This window comes from Bombyx mandarina, chromosome 11, assembly GCF_030267445.1.
Source record: "Bombyx mandarina strain Sakado chromosome 11, ASM3026744v2".
Taxonomy (NCBI): domain Eukaryota; kingdom Metazoa; phylum Arthropoda; class Insecta; order Lepidoptera; family Bombycidae; genus Bombyx; species Bombyx mandarina.
The window spans coordinates 6,430,435-6,451,209 of NC_143218.1; the positions used below are offsets into that span (position 1 = coordinate 6,430,435).

At 35.1% G+C, this 20,775-nt stretch overlaps 2 protein-coding genes and 1 long non-coding RNA gene across 4 annotated transcripts in view; 1 reads left to right on the forward strand and 2 right to left on the reverse strand.

Moving 5' to 3' along the window:
* The window catches only part of LOC149501980 (uncharacterized), a 110,602-nt gene that overhangs the window by 80,373 nt on the left and 9,454 nt on the right, over positions 1-20,775 (reverse strand). The gene's annotated exons all lie outside the window — the stretch shown is intronic.
* Positions 457-9,517, forward strand: LOC114242272 (putative inositol monophosphatase 3). Of its 2 annotated transcripts, XM_089730830.1 has the most exons (4): positions 457-1,225; positions 1,712-1,860; positions 2,099-2,227; positions 5,379-9,517. In XM_089730830.1, exons 1-4 carry the CDS (start codon positions 724-726, stop codon positions 5,529-5,531), a joined length of 933 nt encoding a protein of 310 aa, XP_089586956.1. In that variant the 5' UTR covers positions 457-723; the 3' UTR covers positions 5,532-9,517. The 2 variants fall into 2 exon arrangements, with proteins under 2 accessions (XP_089586956.1, XP_028029170.2); XM_028173369.2 differs by lacking the exon at positions 5,379-9,517 and having other exon boundaries at positions 2,099-3,820.
* On the reverse strand, positions 8,767-19,584 carry LOC114242203 (ubiquitin-conjugating enzyme E2 W). Its single transcript, XM_028173274.2, has 6 exons — positions 19,455-19,584; positions 19,070-19,161; positions 18,677-18,779; positions 12,357-12,512; positions 11,063-11,138; positions 8,767-10,387 (listed from the first exon to the last, which is right to left on the reverse strand). The coding sequence occupies exons 1-6, from the start codon at positions 19,476-19,478 to the stop codon at positions 10,374-10,376; spliced, it is 465 nt and encodes a 154-aa protein (XP_028029075.1). The 5' UTR covers positions 19,479-19,584; the 3' UTR covers positions 8,767-10,373.

Here is a 20,775-nt window from a genome sequence, read left to right on the forward strand (position 1 = left end):
AAGAGTTTTGTGACTGCCAATGGAATACAAAGTTAATAATTCGTTTTTCTGATTTACCATTAATTGTCCAAAAGTCACATTGCCAGCTTTAATAATAGTCGACTCATTTGTGAAAGTGTACAAATGTGGGAAAATGAAACAAAGCCGCTGAACGTAACTTCTCGGGATCCTTCAAAAAGTCTATTAAAAAAGTCTCAGTAAATGACCACCATTTTACTGAGATTATCTTTCATCCCATATCATCTCATTTCATATCATTTCATTTCGTTTTCTTTTCGTTTCATGCCATGTTTCATATTAATCAATTTCATTTCATTTCATAATAATATAACTGTTCATACAAAATAAGTTATTTCTAAAATTAAAATAAGACTTGGCGTAAAGGTCTTAGTTACCAGGTCATAAAATCCCTAAAAAAATGGGTGGGAGTAATGAGTATGGAGCTCAAATATATTAAGTGTATAATCTATGGTATGGAGGGTGGGAGCCGTGGGAGGCAAACAATTCTAGTGCTAGTGTCAAATTAAACTGAAAAACAGTTGTTTTTCTAATGAAGTATGTAATCTAAATTCATAAAACCATTTCTTGTTTGTTTATGTCATAAAGTTTCTGCCAATGAGTTGTTCCAAATAAGTTTCCTAACTACAAATATAAAAGGCAATCTTCCGTTCTTAAGCACTATAAACCATATAAACATTCTAACTTAAGCGCTACGAAACTGCAATGAATCTCGGTGGGACATTACGAATTAACAAGTTCGCTTGTTTCACATTGGCTTTTGTATTATTTCTGATAATATACTGGCGATCCGGAACATCTAGCTATCCTACAGAGAAGAGTCACTTAGTTAATTTAAAGAGTTTATTAAAAGCCGCTATCTTAGCCGCCGAAGGAGGAGGCAAGAAAGTATTGGACGGAAAAAATCATATTTTGAATGTTAAGAGTAAGGGTAAAACTTTGGAAGGCGCCAACGACCCTGTAACTGATGTTGATTATGCATCGCATTGCGCTATGTATTATGGTTTAAAACACACTTTTAATAATATCGATGTGGTCTCTGAGGAGCATTCGAAGAGTGATAGTAGCTGCGAGGAGGTGCCTGCTTTAGACTTGGAGCCCGACATCCCCGGGAATCTGAACATTGAGCAAATGCTTGATGAGCTTGTGCTTGCTAAAGATGTTGTTGTTTGGATCGACCCATTAGATGCCACCCAGGAGTATACAGGTGTTGTTTATTGTTAGTTAATGGAGCTGAATGTAGGTTTGCAATGATCACTTACACTACGAGAATGGTGAACCTAGGAAAATCCCTCAAGAATATTAGTATTCTAGGCAAAAAAAACTATTCACAAGAATATTTTAAAATTTAGGTTCATATATTATATGATTTGAACTTCTTGATGGCTTTGGTGTTATTAATTTTTAAGTTTTATATATTGGTTTTATTGCAGTTTGGAGAATGATCTTATGGTACAACCTGGTGCTATGCAGTTGTCACATTCCATAGACATCAAAACACATCTGGTGACATAAAAATTTCTGTAATTACAAATCAGTCCAGCTGTTCTTAAGTGATGTGCTTATTTACTTAATAGATAGATTACTAGTTGTAGGATGTGTGAATAAAGATTGATATATATATATATATATATCAGTACATCTGTTTATCTTCCCAATGTGCCTACCACGAAGCAAATCTAAATTGTTTCAGAGAAACTGTACCAATATGTTACAACAATGGTATGTGTTGCTATAAGAGGAGTGCCAATAATAGGAGTCATCCATTATCCATTCACACAGCAAACATATTGGGCATGGTATACTAAGAAAACATCAGCTAATATGCCACTTGTACCGCATGTAAGTTGCATTTTTCACTTTGAACACATAAATTAAAGAAATATAGCAAAGAAAATAAGCTTATTTGTGAATTGCAAAATTAACACTAAAATTTGACAGTTTAATCCCAAAAACAAAATTTCGATTAGGGATGTGTGTCCGAAAATTAGTAATAAGATGATTACTTAATTCACTCAAAATATTCTGATGCAATAATTATTTTGAACGCAAATTTTATGACACTATGAATTTTCTACAGAAAGAAGAAAACAGGGAACATCCTAGAGTGGTAATTTCTCGATCACATCCTGGAAAAGTTGCCACTGTAGCCAAAAGTGCTTTTGGAGACAAGTCCAATGTTTCCAAAGCTGCTGGAGCAGGATTCAAGGTAATGGAAGTTGTGAATGGCACTTACGATGTTTATCTTCATGTAACTACTATTAAGAAGTGGGATATTTGTGCTGGAGATGCCATCCTAAAAGCCGTTGATGGCAAAATGACCACAATGAAAGGTAATAACATTGATTATTCAGCAGATGGCCATGTTGCAGTGACTGATGGTATTTTAGTTACAAGGTATGATCATGATTATTACTTGAAGAAAATGCCTTCAATAATTCACTCCATGCATTGAAAGGGAAGAAAACTCAAGGACTAATTAATTAATGGAACTTTGAAGTCAGTTAAGTGAAGTTGTGACTTAAACAATTTTATGGGTTAGTGAAAAAATGTTGTAGGTGTGTTGTAAATTAATTTTGGAGACTAGGGTGTATCGCAACTGGTCCAGAAGCTGAAAAGTGGATACCTTAACCTCTTAAAACATTCAGGTAAAACCAAATAATAAAATAGTTTGAGCGGTCATTTTACTAATTAAAAGGTGTCTTGTGAGCCCTCAAGGGTAGGCAGCCTACCATCATTTTACTAACCATACATACCAAATCGGTAGTAGGCTACCGCCAGGCCGACTACTTTTGCTGTGGAGCAGTAATGCATTTCAGATTGAAGGGTGTTTGCTGTGGGTATGTGGCTTAGATGGGTGGACAAGCTCACAGCCCACCGGGTGTTTAGTGGTTATTGGAGGCCATAGAGATTTACAACGTAAATGCGCCACCCACCTTGAGATATAAGTTCTAAGATCTCAGTATAGTTACTGTTTTACTGTAAAACTGATACTTTTAACTCTTGTCTTAAGGTGAGTGGCGGCACTTATATTTAGATATTCATTGGCTCCAGTAACACTAGGTTGGCGGTGAGCTCGTCTACTTATCTATGCAATAAAAATTGTAATGACTATACCTATATACTATATTATTGATACCTGAATCTCATGTGTAAGGTAGGTATAGGTATAACTATAGTCTCCGGTGACAACTCAAATCCAGTGTGCATAGTTGCGAGTTTTTTAACGTTCTCGATAGCCATATATAAGCGATCGAACAGCGCCCCTAGCGGCAAACGTAGGCAAACGTTCCAACTCCATACAAATTAGAGTTAACTTTTACGCTATCAAGAACGTTAAATAAAACCGCAACTATGCACACAGGTGAACGTTGAGCTCGTTTATTTGTCTTTATAATAAATAAATTAAAAAAACTATATTTTAATCTTCGAACTTTTAATTGAAGCCCGCATTCTATTTGCCTTCAAGATTGATTTGATAGGTTAAATAAAATGTTAACGTATTAAAACTGAAATTAGATGAGTACATGAATATTTTATTATTTTCTGATTAGATGAAGGTAATCCAAACCTTCTCCGTTTCGGAAACTATTGCAATTACTTAAATACCTTCATTTGACTCTAGTCTGAATTTGTAATGTAATAGAGAAATAAATTATATTGAACTTCATTTTGTGATGTCGGTATAGTATGTATTAAATTTAATATCATTTCGAATCAGGGTTGCTAATTTTATATCGATTCTAATTCTAATAAAAAATGTACAGATTGTTTTAATAAAGTGATAGTTATTTAAATTTGACATTTGTTTTGTTCCTTAAAAATGACAGCATAAATTAGTTCTTAATTGAGTTAGTTCAAAATAATTTTCTTTCAAAATAAAAATAAAATATTTCAAAATATCACTATGTAATATACCGTAAAACGGGGTGAATAGGCACGATCCATAGCCTTGGATTCGATTGTTTACATTTTTTTTAAAGGCTGATTAAATATTGACATCATTTTCAAATGAGTATAATTTTTATAATTTTATAGATTTATAGTTTTAATGATCCAATAAGAAGAAAATTTATAAAATATACAACTTTTCTATTCACCTGGAATACTGGGTTAATAGAAACGGCATAGGGGGTTAATAGAAAAAAAATGCTAGGGTTGCTACATACAAGATTCTTTTAAAATCACATTAGTGGGTACCATCTTGAATAAATTTTTTTTGCAACGATCTCGATAGGTAAAGTAGGTAGGTACCTATTAATTTTTCAATTCCATTCATTCTGGGTATTTTTGCAAATTGAAAATGGTGCTATGCTCTAAATTTTATACCCACTTCCAGAATCGTTTCCAGCCTATGTAGCGCGTGCGTAATAATTATCCTAGCGCCCTTTATTAAGCGGGCGGTAACGGAAATGTTTTGTCAATGTCATAAAGTGAAAACAAAAATAGCTTTCATACTAATTTCGCTTCAATCCGGCTAATGGTTATAGGTCCAGTACCTATCATCTCATTCAGAGTACGACTAGGTGACCTCATGGGGCTCTAACCTGACGACGTTGCTAATATCACCTCTAGCAAGAGCAGTGCTTCGCAGAATCTATCACCGGATCGGAAACGCGACCCGCTGAGAAGATTCCGCGAGCAACTCAGTAGGCTGTGTTCTGTGAGTTAATTTACTCGCCCCTTCATCGCAAGCGAGGGGTTCGACGAAAACGGTGACCGGTGCTTGAGGTACCTAGAAGCACCGTTAGTGGAACGGGAGGATCCGAAATGACGTGTTAAGGGCGACGTCGACTGTTTACCGTTCGGTCCGCAGAATCGGGTATTAGGATAATAATCATTCACTAGGTAACTAAAGCAAACTGGCCGACCGGCGGCATCTGCTCCAGCCCTGCCCGCATACATCCCCTCAAAGACTCACGAGGGATAACAAATAGGGATGTGCTTGATATAATATTCTTTAAGTTAAACCAGGTTATAAACGATCTTTTGTTATTTTCAAACCCGTTCCACTATTGTAGCGTTCTTGACTAACAAAAATTCAAACATACAAACACGTTAATATTATTTATGTTGATGAAATAATACTGTGCTGTAATTAATTATAGTTGGCGCTCCGCTAAATATCTTTATTATCTGTGATAAAAATATATTGTATTTTTATTGTCATTTGCGTTACTTTTGGCTATTGGTTGTGTTAAAAATGTTGATGTATAATGTAATTAGATCTTAAAAAGTTCGAACTTAGATTAAATGTTAGCTGTAAATACATAAATTTATAATATAATTTATATATGTTCGCTGACGACTTAAAATTCTTCAGGAAAGTAAACTCATCTCTTGACTCTGAATTATTGCAGAGGGATTTGGACAGTTTGTTTGGCTGGTGCAGTGCGAATGGCATGAGTCTGAATATCAGTAAGTGCTATGTAATTCGTTTTACTAGAAAAAGACGCTCATTTTCCCGAACGTATCATATTAATGGTGCACCACTATCTGAGGTAGACTATTAGGGATCTGGGTGTGACCATTGATAGTAAGCTACAATTCAGCACACATATTCAGAATATTACCAGAAAGAGCTTTAAAACATTGGGATTTATATTTCGCAATTGCAAAGATTTCAAAAAACCAAACACTAAGATCACAATTTATAATGCTCTCGTACGCAGTACCTTAGAATATTGCTGCATTGTGTGGAATCCTTACTATGAAATATACAAGAAACGATTGGAAAGTGTCCAGAAACGGTTTCTATGGTACTTGTCTTACAACTACAATCTGGGTAGGAAGTTACCCAGCTATGAAGATAGACTTTGCCACTTTAATTTAGATTCTCTTCTAAACCGGAGAAAACTAATGGGGGGTATATTTCTGTACAAATTAATTCATGGAATAACCGACACACCTAATCTATTAACCCAGATAAAAATATCAGCCCCTAAGTACCTACCAATAACGAAGAAATATAAACCGTTTATAAGAAAGCCCGCTCGTTCGAATTTAGGTGCTTACTCTCCCTTAAATAGAATCCTTTGGGACTACAATAATGTCCACGGTAGCGCGGTCTCCGTCAATGTTCCTTCGGAGTTGTCCGATTGCGCTGAACTTATTTTAAGTGAAATAGATGTTTTTTCAAATTGTCTCACTACTTACAGGAAAAATCTGTCGCGGATCATCTCCCAATTAAATTAATCTTAAGCAATGAATGAAATGTATCCAAATCTTAGCTGTATATTTTATTTTTATTTTTGATGTTAATGCAATGTCGATTGCACCTATAATTGAGGTGACATCTGCCATGAACTTTTGTCAATCTGTCAATGTTTTGTATTGATGATCACTTTGTTGGTGCAACTTATTAAATAAATAAATAAATACCTATTGTTTTTTTATTATGTATAAAATTAACAACAGCCTAGTATAAAGTAAATTTATTTATATCTGAATGAATTACTATTATATTTTTTTTCAATTTTTTTAAATTTGTTTTCTTTTTGTCACGAATCATCAGTTTAATGTCAACTCCATTGAACTTCATACTTTTTATTCAAAACGATTTTATGTATACCTACCAATTTACTAGTACTATCAGATATATGATTTTTGTAATAATAAGCTTAAAGTAGATAAAAACATTTTTAAGAAAAATAGGACAGTTAACCGTTGAGTGGTACTTGTACAAAACAAAAAGTTTTTAGTAATTTTAATCATTTAGTTTGAGTTTATTAAAGTTATTGTTTTCAATTTCCATAAGTTTAAGATAGAAAAATAGATTTTATTTTTGTATTCCATCGCATCTATTCTAAATCAGGTCAAAAATGCAAGCGTCAATTCTTTTGTTTCCATTGGTTCCAATATGAATAACATAAAATAAAACAAAAAAATCACATTGAAACATATGAAGGTTTTATTAATGAATTTTCAATAAAGCTTAAAATATCGGTACTAATGACCACCCTTTCTCTTACTGCTGCGAAGCAATTGTGCGGTTCGGTTCGAAGAATCCGCAGACCTCGTGCCTCAAGGCAGTATCACACTGTAGCGTCCTTTGTTTTATTGCTTAGCTAGGTGGACCAGCTCATCGCTCACCTAGTGTTCAGTGATTACCAAAGCCCATAGACATATACAACGTAAATGCCCCCACCTTGATACACGAGTTCAAATGTCTCAGTTTACCAGTACAACGGCTGCCCCACCCTTCAAACCGAAACGCTTTAGTGCTTCACGGCAGAAATAGGCACTTGGAGTCTGGTAACAATTTAACAAGAGGAGGGCCGTACGCTCGTTTGCCCATTCTCTAAATCTTCCCGTAAAATCAAGTGATAAGACGTGTTTTGACTATTACGTTTATTCAAATAAATTAAGCATTTGTTTATTTTGATACATAAAAGGCAAATAAAATCGGTGAATCAATATTATTACAGGAATGTGTTGCTATACTAAAATAAACAACCTAATACATGAATGTCTGGTAGCTCTCTATATAAAACTAAGTTTACAAATGGCAAAAAAACATACGAAAAAGAGTAAAAGGGATTAAAAAATAAACTGCGTAATATTTTTGGTCTAAAATTGCTTAATGTAATTAATCTTTGCTAGTTTATGTTTTCAAATTAGTCAGTCAGACGATAATTTTAACTCGCATATCACTCGTACCATTAGCAATGAAAATATTGGTGTCAGGCTGCTAATCGTAAGCGCTCCTGAACACACCTCACGTTCCGTATATACAGGCTGTGTATATGGACCGTTTGCGGAAGCGAGACAACTGCTTCGACAAAAAAAGCTAACAATATTCATTTTACAAAATCTGAACATAACTAGAGAAGCACAAAACAGTTCAGCGTCCTCATATCCTGTTCATCAATCGATCTTTTCTCATTTGTTTACAAGTCACTGATAAACCTTAGGGTTACCAATTTAAAAATAAAACGTTTTTTTCGCACATTTACAAGATTTTTTTTAATAAAAAGAGAAAGTTAATAGATAAAGCAATTCCAATCCCTAAGGCGAGTCAGTAATTGTGCTCGATTGCGGCATCAACGAGCATGAATACTTGTGTATTTTGTGAGTACGTGAGTCAGTTACGTTACTTGAGACGCGTGCGTGTTTGTATTTAGTTGCATTAAACTATTTTATTGAGGGTAGAAGTAAGTAAGAAGTAAGGTCTCAGTGTATTAAAAACTGTCCGTTGAAAGGGAGCTAATTAAGGTGGCGCTACAGTAGCAAGTGGAGATTTAAACTGCCGCACTCCACTTCCAACACTAGCGCTATGACGGTGAATCTCCGAACTATAACTTTATGTTTACAGGTCAATACTTTCAACTTGTCCCCTACACAAGACGGTGCTCCTTACTTCTCCCCTGCATAAATTACCTAAAATAGAACAGCGTTGTCTTCGTTTTCGTGAACTATTGCATACGCCCTCTACATGGGCACAAGGTATGAGTAAGTTGGCCACAATTTTTTTTTTTTTTATTAAGCTTTTATAAAATCCAAAAATATTAACATATAATTTTATGATGCAAAAACAAATGTTTTCAAGCTCTTAACTAATGACTTTCCAACTCATTTAATTTTTGGTACTGAATTAAAAATGTCAGAGATTTTTGTTTTTTAATATTTGATTGAGAGGCACACAAGGCACGCCACAACATAACTAAAGCAATTCAATTATCATACATAATTACATTTTTCTAGTGTATTCGTGGGTTATTGTTTTACGGTCCAATTAAAATGCGGTAATGATAGTTTGCGTAACAATTTATTTGATTTAATAATTTAAATATTTTTTGTTGTTGTTCGCTTGTTACATTAGTTTACTGATTGAAATGCCGAACCTTTAGAACGGAAATGTAGTGTTATTTAAAAATTCACAGTTTAACGAAAAGGGGCTAAGGGAACAATAGGTTGTGTCTTTTACGTGGTTTAATTTTGTTGTTTCATTCAGTTTCGAGAAAAAATATTTTACGAACATGTATTTCATTGTTTTGATTTTTAAATTAATAAAATTATAAATAATGTCTTCTTCAATTTGGCTTTTATCTTTAATGATCTGTGAACTAGACTTTCGACTTTTATATCGAGCTAAAATTAATGTGAGTCAAAACTGAAGATTTATTCGGATTCGAACTTTTCTGTTTCCTTCGCATGCTTCTTTAGTGCAGACTTAATTGAAAATCATCAGCAATCATTAACGTGACTAATTTGGACGGTTCGAGGTAAAAAGATGAAAAAGATGCAAGTTCATTTGGATCAAATAATAAATCGTAACGTTAAAGATTATTTATAAACTAAAATTTACAAGATTTGAATAATTACATTAACTAAAGGTAAGTTGTATGTACAGTTAATTAAACAAGAGTATGTCGTATGAACAAACAGTAGCATTTTCATTTATCATTGTATGCCGAATACGATTTAATTTTTTATAGACATAAATTATGAAAATAAATATATAAAAAAAAACATATTAAATGTAAAATAACAAAAAAAACTCGAGTCGAATCTGCGCTACTCAAACGAAATGCTACTACTACAGCCACCAAATATTTTGCTCTGACAACACCGGTCGACTCGAGCCGGCCCCAGCGTCGAGTCTTTTAATCAAAGAAACAATCATAATTTTGCAAATGTTTTTTTTTACAGGATAAATTAAAACTTATCAACGAGACACATTAATATTATACAATTTAATTACATATTACAACCACACCATACTTAATCTCAATTTTGACTTCGATCACGGACAACGAGAATCAGCTTCCATCGCACGAGGGCACGTTGTCAGTCCGCAAGTCTGTCGTGCGATTATCGCCATCGCCTGTACATCACTAAATTCGCGTCGCCTTCGTTTGCTCTGGACAACAACGTTCCTCAGCCCGCTCCGAATTTCGTTCCGTGCAAATAACGTTTATGAATTTTAAACGATCAGCTAATATCGCACATACACTGCTATAACATCACTTATGTAAAATGTGTAATTTTTCAGCAGAAGAATTTGAAAATTCAACATTTTATTACTGTTATATAAGTTCTTCTCTACCCAAGGTTTTTTTTTTATTGCGTAGGTTGGGGGAAGAGCTTCAGGGGAAGAGTATCAGTATCAAAAATTTATTTTCTCAAACTCAGTTCAGTTTTAACAAGAATCGCTTAAGTGACATTATGGCTCTGTATGTGCGATATGATCGCGTTTGTGGCGGACATTTTGATCCTCGTTGAGGACAATAAATCCGTCGTTCGACGCGCCCCGTCCCGGACTCGTTCGCGCACCGTACATCCTCATTATTATAACACTTATCACATACTGAGATTTAATCATCCATGTTCGATAGAATGAACCGCATGGCTTGCTACACCGAATCATCTGGAATAATTGAGAGAGCGGTCAATGATGGCTTCGCTGCGTCAGATCTCGGCGCTACTTGTCGAGGTGAGCGGTATCTAATATTCATTGTATTTTCATAGATACCGTTCGTATCGTCTTATCGAAGCGCAAAAAGAACAGAATAAATTCATTATATTAAATTTATGCAATTTTAATGACTCCTTAGTTTTCTTGTTTTTACTTTTTGTCGAAACGCAATAAAAAAAAACAACATTTGAATTTAGTATTGTCATTCTCGTATTTTCGCGCCCATCTTTATTAAATATACTTTTGAATTTATAATTTAGTGGGTAATTGTGGTGGGTGAAAAAAACGGAATAATTTTGATAGTATTACATAAAGTAGATATGGGGTTAAATGTCTCCGTTCGCTTGCTATTTTTTTTTAATGTATAATATGAGTTATGCACGGGTTTTAAGCTCTTATTGCTTTTATTTATATTCATGTTTTTTTTTGTTCTACCCACGAAATATGTTTTAAAACCATTTCAAATTTTCACATCACGATCACTCATTAATATCGGTGTGGTGAAATTCGATGCTGGTATCTGGATATCTCTAATGTAAATGACTTCAAGTCTTAAGATAAAGACGGTTTGATGTTGCAATATATGATACGAATGGACAATGACAAATAAAATCTTGCTTCACTCACCATGATACCACCATTTTGTTTTCTTAGGGTTTTTATTACAGGTTTTAACGTAGAACGAATTATCAGGCGGTCGTCTCTGGAATGTTAAAATTGGATTTTATATATTTGATGATTAAAAATTATTTCTGTAATGAAGCGAATCGATGGGTTCCGGGTTGAAGAGTGGTACAGCTGTTACACAATATAAATCGCACCTTTAAAATTATAGAGACCCAACTCAAAATATGTGTTTTTTGGAAAATATGTGTTTTTTGGAAAACATCGAATAGTTTTCAAACCGAAAAGACGTAGAGGAGGGGGACGTAGTGAAAGAGACCGATAGATAAGCGTGTCCCTTTATAAGCTACTTTTGGTAATTTGATTATTAACAGTCGCAGATAAAGGTCGTTCTAGGTAAATTTTTGAATTAAAGTCGATATCCAGAAATTTCGAAATAGGTCTCTATAATTCTAAAGTTCCAATGGTCTAAATCTAAATGGTGCTTCCACGCCGTGTTTCATAGTGGTTCTCCGCACTCAGGTTGTGATGTATGTAACCACTTAACACCAATAAGATCAGCTGTCGTCGAGTGCAATAATTAGCGAAAGGATTTCTTTTAATTGCACAGACGGTTGAATGAACTCCAAGCTATCCTGGAATTTACTGGTATACTGGAATTCCCTATAGAAATTACAAGGCGAATTGTAGTCTCAATTGTAGATATTAACGACTGTACCACTCTTTTCAAGACGACACAACGAAAACAAAATATTCATCATTTGCATAACTTTTTATAATTATTCATCCATGTAATGATTTATTCACGGATTTAAAAATATAAAAATAAATTTTTGTTTTAATATTTTATATTAATTTTAAAGTCTATTAATTAAATATGTTAATATATTTTGCTAGTTTTTTGCAATATAATGTTTTTTTAAGAAGATTTAATGTGAATTGTTTAAAATATAAATATATTTTACCTATGGCAACTCCTTCAATATTATCAATGTAGCTTAGTCATGCTGATTTCTTTTTATTTATGATTTTAATTATCCCACCATTAAAATACCCTTAATTTTTTTAATAAGTATGTAAACATGAAATGTTTTTTTCTTTAGATATTTTACTAATGTCCTTGAGAGCACGAGTAGCTGGGCCGAAAATGACCCATGTCCTTTATACTACTTTCTTATTCAGAGTTATTTTACTGGATAAACATCTAGATGCATTAAAATAACTCGCTTCTTAAGTTTACACTACCTTCTTATTCAGAGATTGCGTCAAGGTTCGTTATTGAAAGAGATCATAATACCTTTTCCTTACAGCTACTGAGCATCGACACGATCGAGAGGCAGACTGATTGCACCGACAGCGCCGGCGACCAGTCGTCGGTGAGGATCGAAAGGCAGATGTGCCCGTTCGAGTACACGTGCGGGTGAACGGGAATGTTGTTGCCTATGAACGTTACCTGTACATACGCAAAATTTCGTTTTCAATTATGCGACATCGATTATTTTTTCTACTAATTTGGAAGTTTTTTTTTAGAATATGTTTTTGGCAACATCAGCTGACCTGTCCCAATTTCAATTTAGTGATTTCTGTTGAATCTATTAAGAGCGTTCAAAAATCAAATTGAAAATTTTGTAAGCCTTTGGAAAAATATTTATTTGCTTATACTTTAATTTTTTTATTCGGACTATAGCCTGCAGTTGTTGCATTTCTCTATAATTAACGGACGTAGTAGCTTATAAGGTCACGGACGCTTAAGATAAATATAAACACCGTTCCTTATTTAGCAAGAAACAATAGCCACGCCCCTGTTGTCATATATTTAATCGAAACGATGTGAAAATATTTTATTATCATTATGATTCATAATCTTGTTTTATCTTGAAATAGAAAAAAAAAAACGATTAACATATTAAATGAATCTCTAATAAATACAATGGCGCTTCTATGATAATATATTTTTAATCACTATCTATGACCATCTATTTTGGGGGGAAAATTAAATATAATTTAATTCTATCGCCTCTGAATTTCGTTCAGCAGTGCCTTTTCTGATATCTATAAATAGTGATTCTAGTGATAAACTTTCATAATATGAAGATATTGGGTATTTCGTTTGGCTTTCGCCCGTCACAGATAATAATTTTACGGTTCAATCTACCGTCCGTCAAATCATTCGGCCTTGACCACGAAAACTGTAAAGTATCGCAAACGTCAGCAATAATATTATAATGACAGTGAAAAACGTGATATGAAACCTTAAAAATAATTTTAATTGCACTTATATGTGACCTTATTTTCCTCTCGAAACTGAAGTAAAATATGTATTGCGTAAATAATATAAGCGTGAAATATTTTGTCATTAAGAAATTGGCTCTTCTGACAAAAATTAAACCTTTCTAGGGGTTGCTATAACACAGACGAGATAAGTATTAAGCCTAAATCCTACTAACGACAATTTCAAGATAATCTTGCTTATGTCTAAATTCCGAATCGTCGCGTCTTCTATCTACAGAGGTTATTCGCTCACTGGTTAGAAAATGTTTCCTATGTCGCGGTCTATTGTATTTCTAAACTACAAATAATACAATCGAAATTTGACAAGTAGTGGAAAGGCATGTTGCACCTAGAATGACATCATTTTTCATATCGATTTTCGTCTATAGATTTCAATGAACGTTGTAACTTCAAGAGTAGATATTAAAATAAAATAAAACTTATTGTTCTATTCAAACAGTGGCAATTACGGTTGCCGTGTAACATATTGATGCTTTTCCTTTTAACTACTCATCGATTCATCTTCGCCTTGAACATTTTTTATTTATTGCTTAGATGTGTGGAGAAGCTTACAGTCCACTTGGTGTTAAGTGGTTACTGGAGCCCATAGACATCTACAACCACCTTGAGATATAAGTTCTAAGGTCTCAGTATAGCTACAACGGCTGTCCCATCCTTCAAACCGAAACGCATTACTGTTTCACGGCAGAAACAGGCAGGGCGGTGATACTTACCCGTGCGGACTCAAGAGGTCCTAAAAAAAGGTAAATCAGGTCTCTAACAATGCTTTATATAGTATTATTTGTCAAAAGCAAATTTTTAACCCTTTTTTTGCTCCAGAGCCAAGTTTATAATGAGTTGTGACCTTTAAAGTTTACGAACCCTTATCGCGGCCGCCGCTAATTACATATCGAACCTCGACGGGGCAACGCAAAGCCGCCGTCGCACGAAACATGTCTTTTCGGACTCCCCGGATTCACTCGCAGCGATTTTAGGCTCTTCAAGCATCAATCTACGCCTACGATTACGACGAAGTTTTCGACGAGCGAACTAACCCGTAGACACAACCCATTGAGTTTCTCGCCGGATCTTCTCAGCGGATTGCAATTCCGATCCGGAGGTAGATTCTGCGAAGCACTCCTCTTGCTAGGGCTAGTGTTAGCAAATTCTCTCAGGTTGAGCCCGTGAGCTCACCTACCCGTCCGCGAGAATCGGGAATAGCCCCTTAGGCTATCAGCGACAAAGTAGGGTAAAAATAATAATTGTAAAACAAATCCGTAATCTTTTCTCAGTGACTGGGAATTTTGGTAATAATCACAGTTAATGTTCTAGTCTGTTATTGATAAAAACTTTGTCGGTAATACTTAATTGTCTCTTTATATCGGGTTTTTGATTGCCGCTACAAGTGATAACAAAACAAAAGACGCGTTGCGACATTGCTATTACAACTACGGCGATTGCAATGACGATGTTGTGGTAATGATTGATAAAGTTTAATTAGATTGTAGATAAAGGGAGAGACTAACTGTCGTATAGCCGTATGCGTGAGAACATGTTAAAGTTGAACGGTATCATAGTAGGTAGATCTCGACAGGAAGTCGGGTTCGACAAGCTTCGTGATAGAATATTGGGAGCTGGTGGTAGGAGGTCTTGTGAGTCCGCGCGGGTAAGTACCACCAGCCTGACTATTTTTGCCGTGAAGCAGTAATGCGTTTTGATTTGAAGGGTGGGGCAGCCGTTGTAATTATACTTGAGACCTTAGAACTCATATCTCAAGGTAGGTGGCGGCATTTATGTTGTAGATGTCAATGGGCTCCGGTAACCACTTAACACCAGGTTGGGCGTGAGCTCGTCCAATCGCCTAGGCAATAAAAACATCAGCAAACTATTGTCTTCGAAACGAAGACAAAACAATGAGGGTCTATAGTCGATAATTTCACAAGGAATCTTCACACTATATCGATAAAAATCACAATTGACCGTCCGACATACATACGGCTTGTACTTCGTATTGTTTCGATCAGTGTTTGATGACCTTGCACCACTTTTAAACATACTAGTTTTAATTAAATTAAAATACGCAGTTTACGTGTACAAACCGTTTAGTTACAATTTTAGACGGAGCGGAAACAAGCAAAACAACAACATAATAATAAAAAAAACACTGAGAAATTAAATTCTGATCGCGTCGAATTACTTCCGTGACCACATTATTTGGCACTGCGTATTGAATTGCAATCACTATTCCTTGGTGAAGGATGATAAACAAAGACGCTGTTTTATATTATACCTATGTGTAAGGTTATTAACAATGTCAATAATTTATTTTTTTCTAAGTTTTTTATTTAAGCTTATAGCTTTAAGAGACTATGCCAGGGTAACCTAACAATTAGGTGAGCTCACGGGGCTCAAACCTGACGTCGTTGCTAATACGAACCCTAGCAAGAGCAGTGCTTCGCAAAATCTACCAAAGGATCGGAAACGGGACCGACTGAGAAGATCCGTCGAAAAACTCAGTGGGGATGTGTCTAATTCAATTATATTATATTATTATTTCGCCGAGTAAATTAAACTCGGCGAAATATAATATAATTGAATTTCCGATGTTCCGTAATTTGAATGATTCGTTTGTGATTAGATTGTTTTGATATGTTAAAATCTACATGTAAGCATCTACAACATATTATTATACTTTACTGGGTCGAATAGCTGGAAGTGCGAATGATTCGTGCAAGTATGGCGAGATTAGATGAGATAACAAAAGTTTTCATGTACCTACACATTGTAGTGAGTAACGGAAAGTTTGATGTTTGCCGAATATTAAACTTTACATCGCTATAGTTTTCAATCATAAAGTCTTTAAATTACAATTTTTTGACAAACAGCTTCTAAGCAGCCCCAGAAAAAATATATTAAAAAAACCGGTCGCCTCGCGATCTTATTTCCCGATCCGCTAACGGTGCTTTTGGGTACCCCAAGCACCGGTCACCGTTCTCGTCGAACATGTTGCTTGCGACGAAGGGCTCGGCGAGTAAATTAACCCATAGACACCCACTCAGTTTCTCGCCGGATTTTCTCAGTGGATCGCGTTTCTGATCCAATGGTAGATTCTGCAAAGCACGGCTCTTGCTAGGGCCAGCGTTTAGCAACGCCTCCAGGTTTGATCCCCGAGACCTCACTTACACGTTAGGGTTACAGACATAGCCTCTTAAGGCTATCAACTCAAGTAGGAAAAAAAAGAACTTATGTTTCTAATAAGGAATATTATGAAAAAGTAGAAAAATGTCAATGTCCTATTAAACAAGTTGTCAATTATGCACACTGATACTATAGTGTGAGCAAACTCGCGGCATGTTCACGGCTCGTGCTAGATAGCGAACACGGCTTAATTAAGCCATTGACATGCGTGCGACCAATTTACTAACACGGATCCACTTGTGGCTAAATTTAAATATGTCGAAAATAACGAGCGGAGTTTGAGAACTTTCGTATTCACTCACTAGTTAACTTAAAGCAATAATTAATATGATGTAACAAGCTATCGCAACATTGATCTGCCATCGTTGCTTTTGTAGCTGGAGGCGTACAGTTGTGAGATCGAGATCTTTATTAAGAAGACTGCAAATAATCTTTAATATGCCCATATTAAATTTACGTGTCCTTGAAAGTGTAAATTATAATGTCTTTTGCGGCCACTAACTCTGTCATTAGCATTCTCAATTGGTTGGAGAATTAAACAGGAAAGCAATCTAAAGGAAATCTGTAAGGACATATTTATGTTTCATCTGTAGCAGTAATAAATATTATATAGCAGATAACTATTTAGTCTCTCCTACCTCCTCACAAAATAATGAAATACCAGGATTGAGTTTGATATTCCATATGTTTGATGACGGAATTCAATACACAAATCTCAGTCAGAGGTGCCAAATACTGCACTAAGTGGTAATTCAATATTTACATTTTGGGTTCTTGTTGATTAAACATGATTTTTTTCTAGATAAAGTTTTTTTTTAAGCTTCTCTTATCTTGTATACATTCATTTAGATTGACGGTTAATAGTACTAGTAATAAATATTTAAAATACTAATAATAACGAAAGTGTGTCATGTAGCTAACACCAATACAACATAATCTAATCAGTCAGATAATGCATTGTCAGAAGTATTATCGATTTGAATATGAATAAGATATAGCTCTTTTTTTAATGCAATGCATATAAGATTCTTTCATTTTATTTATAAAGAGTTTTATTATTTGTAGCACAATTATGTATTTTTTTTTCATGGTCACAGTTTTATTATTTAATATTTATGAACTGAAGTTGATTTTTGTTTCCACTAAATTATTATGAACCTATTAAAATTACATGCTGCAAGAATGATATGTTGGGTATCAGAATCCTACCTATTAATGGCTCACGTAAAAATTTAATACCACTGAAAGTACAGTGCGAAGGTGCATTAGTAAAATCTACAATGTGTAACTGATATCTAATGACTGCTTTATGTTAGGAGGGGGGATAGCTCGTCTAGATATGCGTATCTAGAACAAATAGAAAAAGATAAAATAACAGAAAAAAGAATGTGCACTAAAGTTCTGTATATGTAAAACTAGAATGTGAAAAAACAAAAAACTTAACTGGGTTTAAAAATCAAATATTTTGGTTGCCAGAATATTTTATTTCATGAATGATTGTTAATAATTACATTATTTAACACCATTCGACTTTAACACTGAAGTGTTGTTTTCAGTCTTTCAAAGTTGTTTATATACATAATGTCCATGTAGTTTCCCACGGGAATAGATTCGTTTTCGAGATTACAGTTAGCCTATATTACTCTCCTGACCCTACACTATCACTTGAAAAAATATCATATCGACCCATTACTTTGTTTTGAGGTGAAAAGACACTTTCAAACACACTTTCACATTTATAATATTATAAATGTATGGATGTATATATTTACCAGCATCATATAATGAAGCAGTTGTGCATTCCAGATAGGGATCCAAAATATGGATAGCCATTATACAATAATATTGGGGTTTCCAACTGATGTCTGAAGGTGGGTAGCAGCCTCATACTATTTCTATGGACTCTAATAACCAATTTAAGACCAAAGAGCTACAAGCCCTTCTAGAGCATCAGCAGAAATAGATTTGATGGTAATACACCCCACTACCCGTAAAATTGTCTCAAGCTTTGTTCGCATACATGATAAATTTGAACCATCTGATATATTTTGGCAAGTTAATCATACACATTAATATCAGTTAATCCTATCACTAAATAATTTACTTAAGAAATCAACTTGCATTAACAATTTAATAAAATGTACTCACTTCAGGGGAATCAAAGGGGTATTTGTTTGTGAATTTGAACTGCAACACGAACTTTTCACCTTCATATAATGTTCCAGGTACGCCTTCCATGTGTACTGTCCATCTGTCATTACAAGTTGGTCGGTTACAAGAGGTGTGAACTGGATTTTTTTAAGCAATTATTTTTGTTAGCAATAATCTTTATAAGAATGCAAATTAGAAAAAATTCAAAACTTCCCAACACATCAAACCAATTTGATATTTTATTAAAAGTTTAACTTCTTAAAATTTCAATACTTAACACTTTTAAAAAATAAGGTTTACCTTTATAATTTCACTAATAAATATCCTAGTTTAATTTTTGGTAAGAACTTTAAATTTAACTTTCGATGTAACGTAATAAAACCAACTCACAGTGTTAGATTTTGACTGGCCTGATCTCCGTCTACGGTGACTCCTGGAGGTGGTTCTTTCATCAATGACATAAGTTCTTTTTGAAGACGCCGCTGTGAATTTACAGACGTATAGTACATATTTACCGGTTTATAGCATCGACCTGCTTCGTAGTTAACTAAGGAGATCATTTTGAACGAAATCGTTTAAATCAAAACATTCTGATCACCAAAAATATTGTAGTAACTTGGTGAACCAGGAATTTCACATATTTGTACTTGTTATACAATAGTCATATACCGCAAAATATATGATAATGTCTTTTGTTCTATGCAGAACTGATTTAATGCATTATTGGCTATAAATTTGTAAACAAACAGTTTCAATCTTAATAATTTTTACGCACCTCGGACGGAGACAGAGCCGCCATTGTAGTGAAATTAGACGTATGAAGTTGCTATAATAAAAAATCATAATTGCACTTCGAAGGGTTGAACCAAAGAGTAGGGTAATCTGGTTAGACATGTATGTAGGCTCTATATTTTTATTCGATAATTCAAAGCCAAGTTTATGTATTTTTTATCTAAATGTTTAAATTTGTTTAGTACCTACTTAATCCTTTAAAACGTAGGTACATAGTTATTTATATAAATTTATGTAAGCCTTTGCCTTAGCAGTCCTCAGAGGTGGATGACTAATAACTTATTCGCGTCGGAAGCATAGGGTCGATGAAATGTTATCATCGTAGTTCTAACGAGGACTGTCGGAACATTTGCCACCGTCAACCTGGAAATAGATATAGGTCTTATGCCCTGTTTCAGACTTTAGAGGAGGTTTCTCTTGGAAATCCGGCATAGGGTGGTGGCGGTGGCCGAAGCTGCAGTGTGCGTAATGCATTTCGGAGTGTCGCAAAGAACTTAAAGTCACAAATAGTTATTTGCAGGTTTTTTTTCCTACCTAAGCTAATGGTCTAGAGTACTCTAGAGACACCATGTCAGCGTCGCGTCGCCGGGCTAGTAGGTGTGCTCACGGGGTTCAAACCTGACGATGCTGCTAACACGACCCGTAGCAAGAGCCGTGCTTCGCAGAATCTACCACCGCATCAGATATGCGACCCACTGAGAAGATCCGGCGAGAAACTCAGTGGGCTGTGTCTTTAGGTCAATTTACTTGCCGAGCCCTTTGTCGCAAGCGACGGGTTTGACGGCAACGAGGACCGGTGCTTGGAGTATCTAAAAGCACCGTGAATGGATTGGGGAGATCCGAGATTATGTGTTTTGGGCGACGTCGACTGTTTACCATTTGGGCCGCAGGATCGGCTATGTATAGTTACTGGCGGCCACGATGAGAGGGTTCTCATGTCGTGCCGATTTATCGAAATTCCATTGATGCCGACTGTAGATACTTATTGATGTACTCTAGGTCCAGGTCGTCGTGAAGGACGACGTTCCTGATGAACCACAGGGCTCCGATGGCTATCCTGTAAAAACAGGACTGAATAGTTTGAAGGGGTTTCAAGTTTGTGCGGGTAGCGTGAGTGAAGACTACACTTGCACAGGTCATGACGGGCGTATGCAAGCTTTGTAGAGTGTCACCTTATTTTTAAGAGACAATGTACTTCGCTTATTTTATTTTTTATTGCTTAAATGGGTAGACGAGCTTACGGCTGTAAGCTCAAGCTGTGGGCTCACCTGGTATTAAGTGGTTACTGGAGCCATAGTACCAAC

Coding starts and splice junctions, on each gene's coding strand:
- LOC114242203 (XM_028173274.2), bottom strand. CDS start 19,478: ATGGCGGCTCTGTCTCCGTCCGAG. Junction 18,780..19,069: donor GCCAGTCAAAATCTAACACT/GTGAGTTGGTTT, acceptor TTGTAATGACAG/ATGGACAGTACACATGGAAG. Junction 12,513..18,676: donor ACCCCTTTGATTCCCCTGAA/GTGAGTACATTT, acceptor GCGTATGTACAG/GTAACGTTCATAGGCAACAA.
- LOC114242272 (XM_028173369.2), top strand. CDS start 724: ATGAATCTCGGTGGGACATTACGAATTAACAAGTTCGCTTGTTTCACA. Junction 1,226..1,711: donor TGCCACCCAGGAGTATACAG/GTGTTGTTTATT, acceptor AAATTGTTTCAG/AGAAACTGTACCAATATGTT. Junction 1,861..2,098: donor ATATGCCACTTGTACCGCAT/GTAAGTTGCATT, acceptor AATTTTCTACAG/AAAGAAGAAAACAGGGAACA.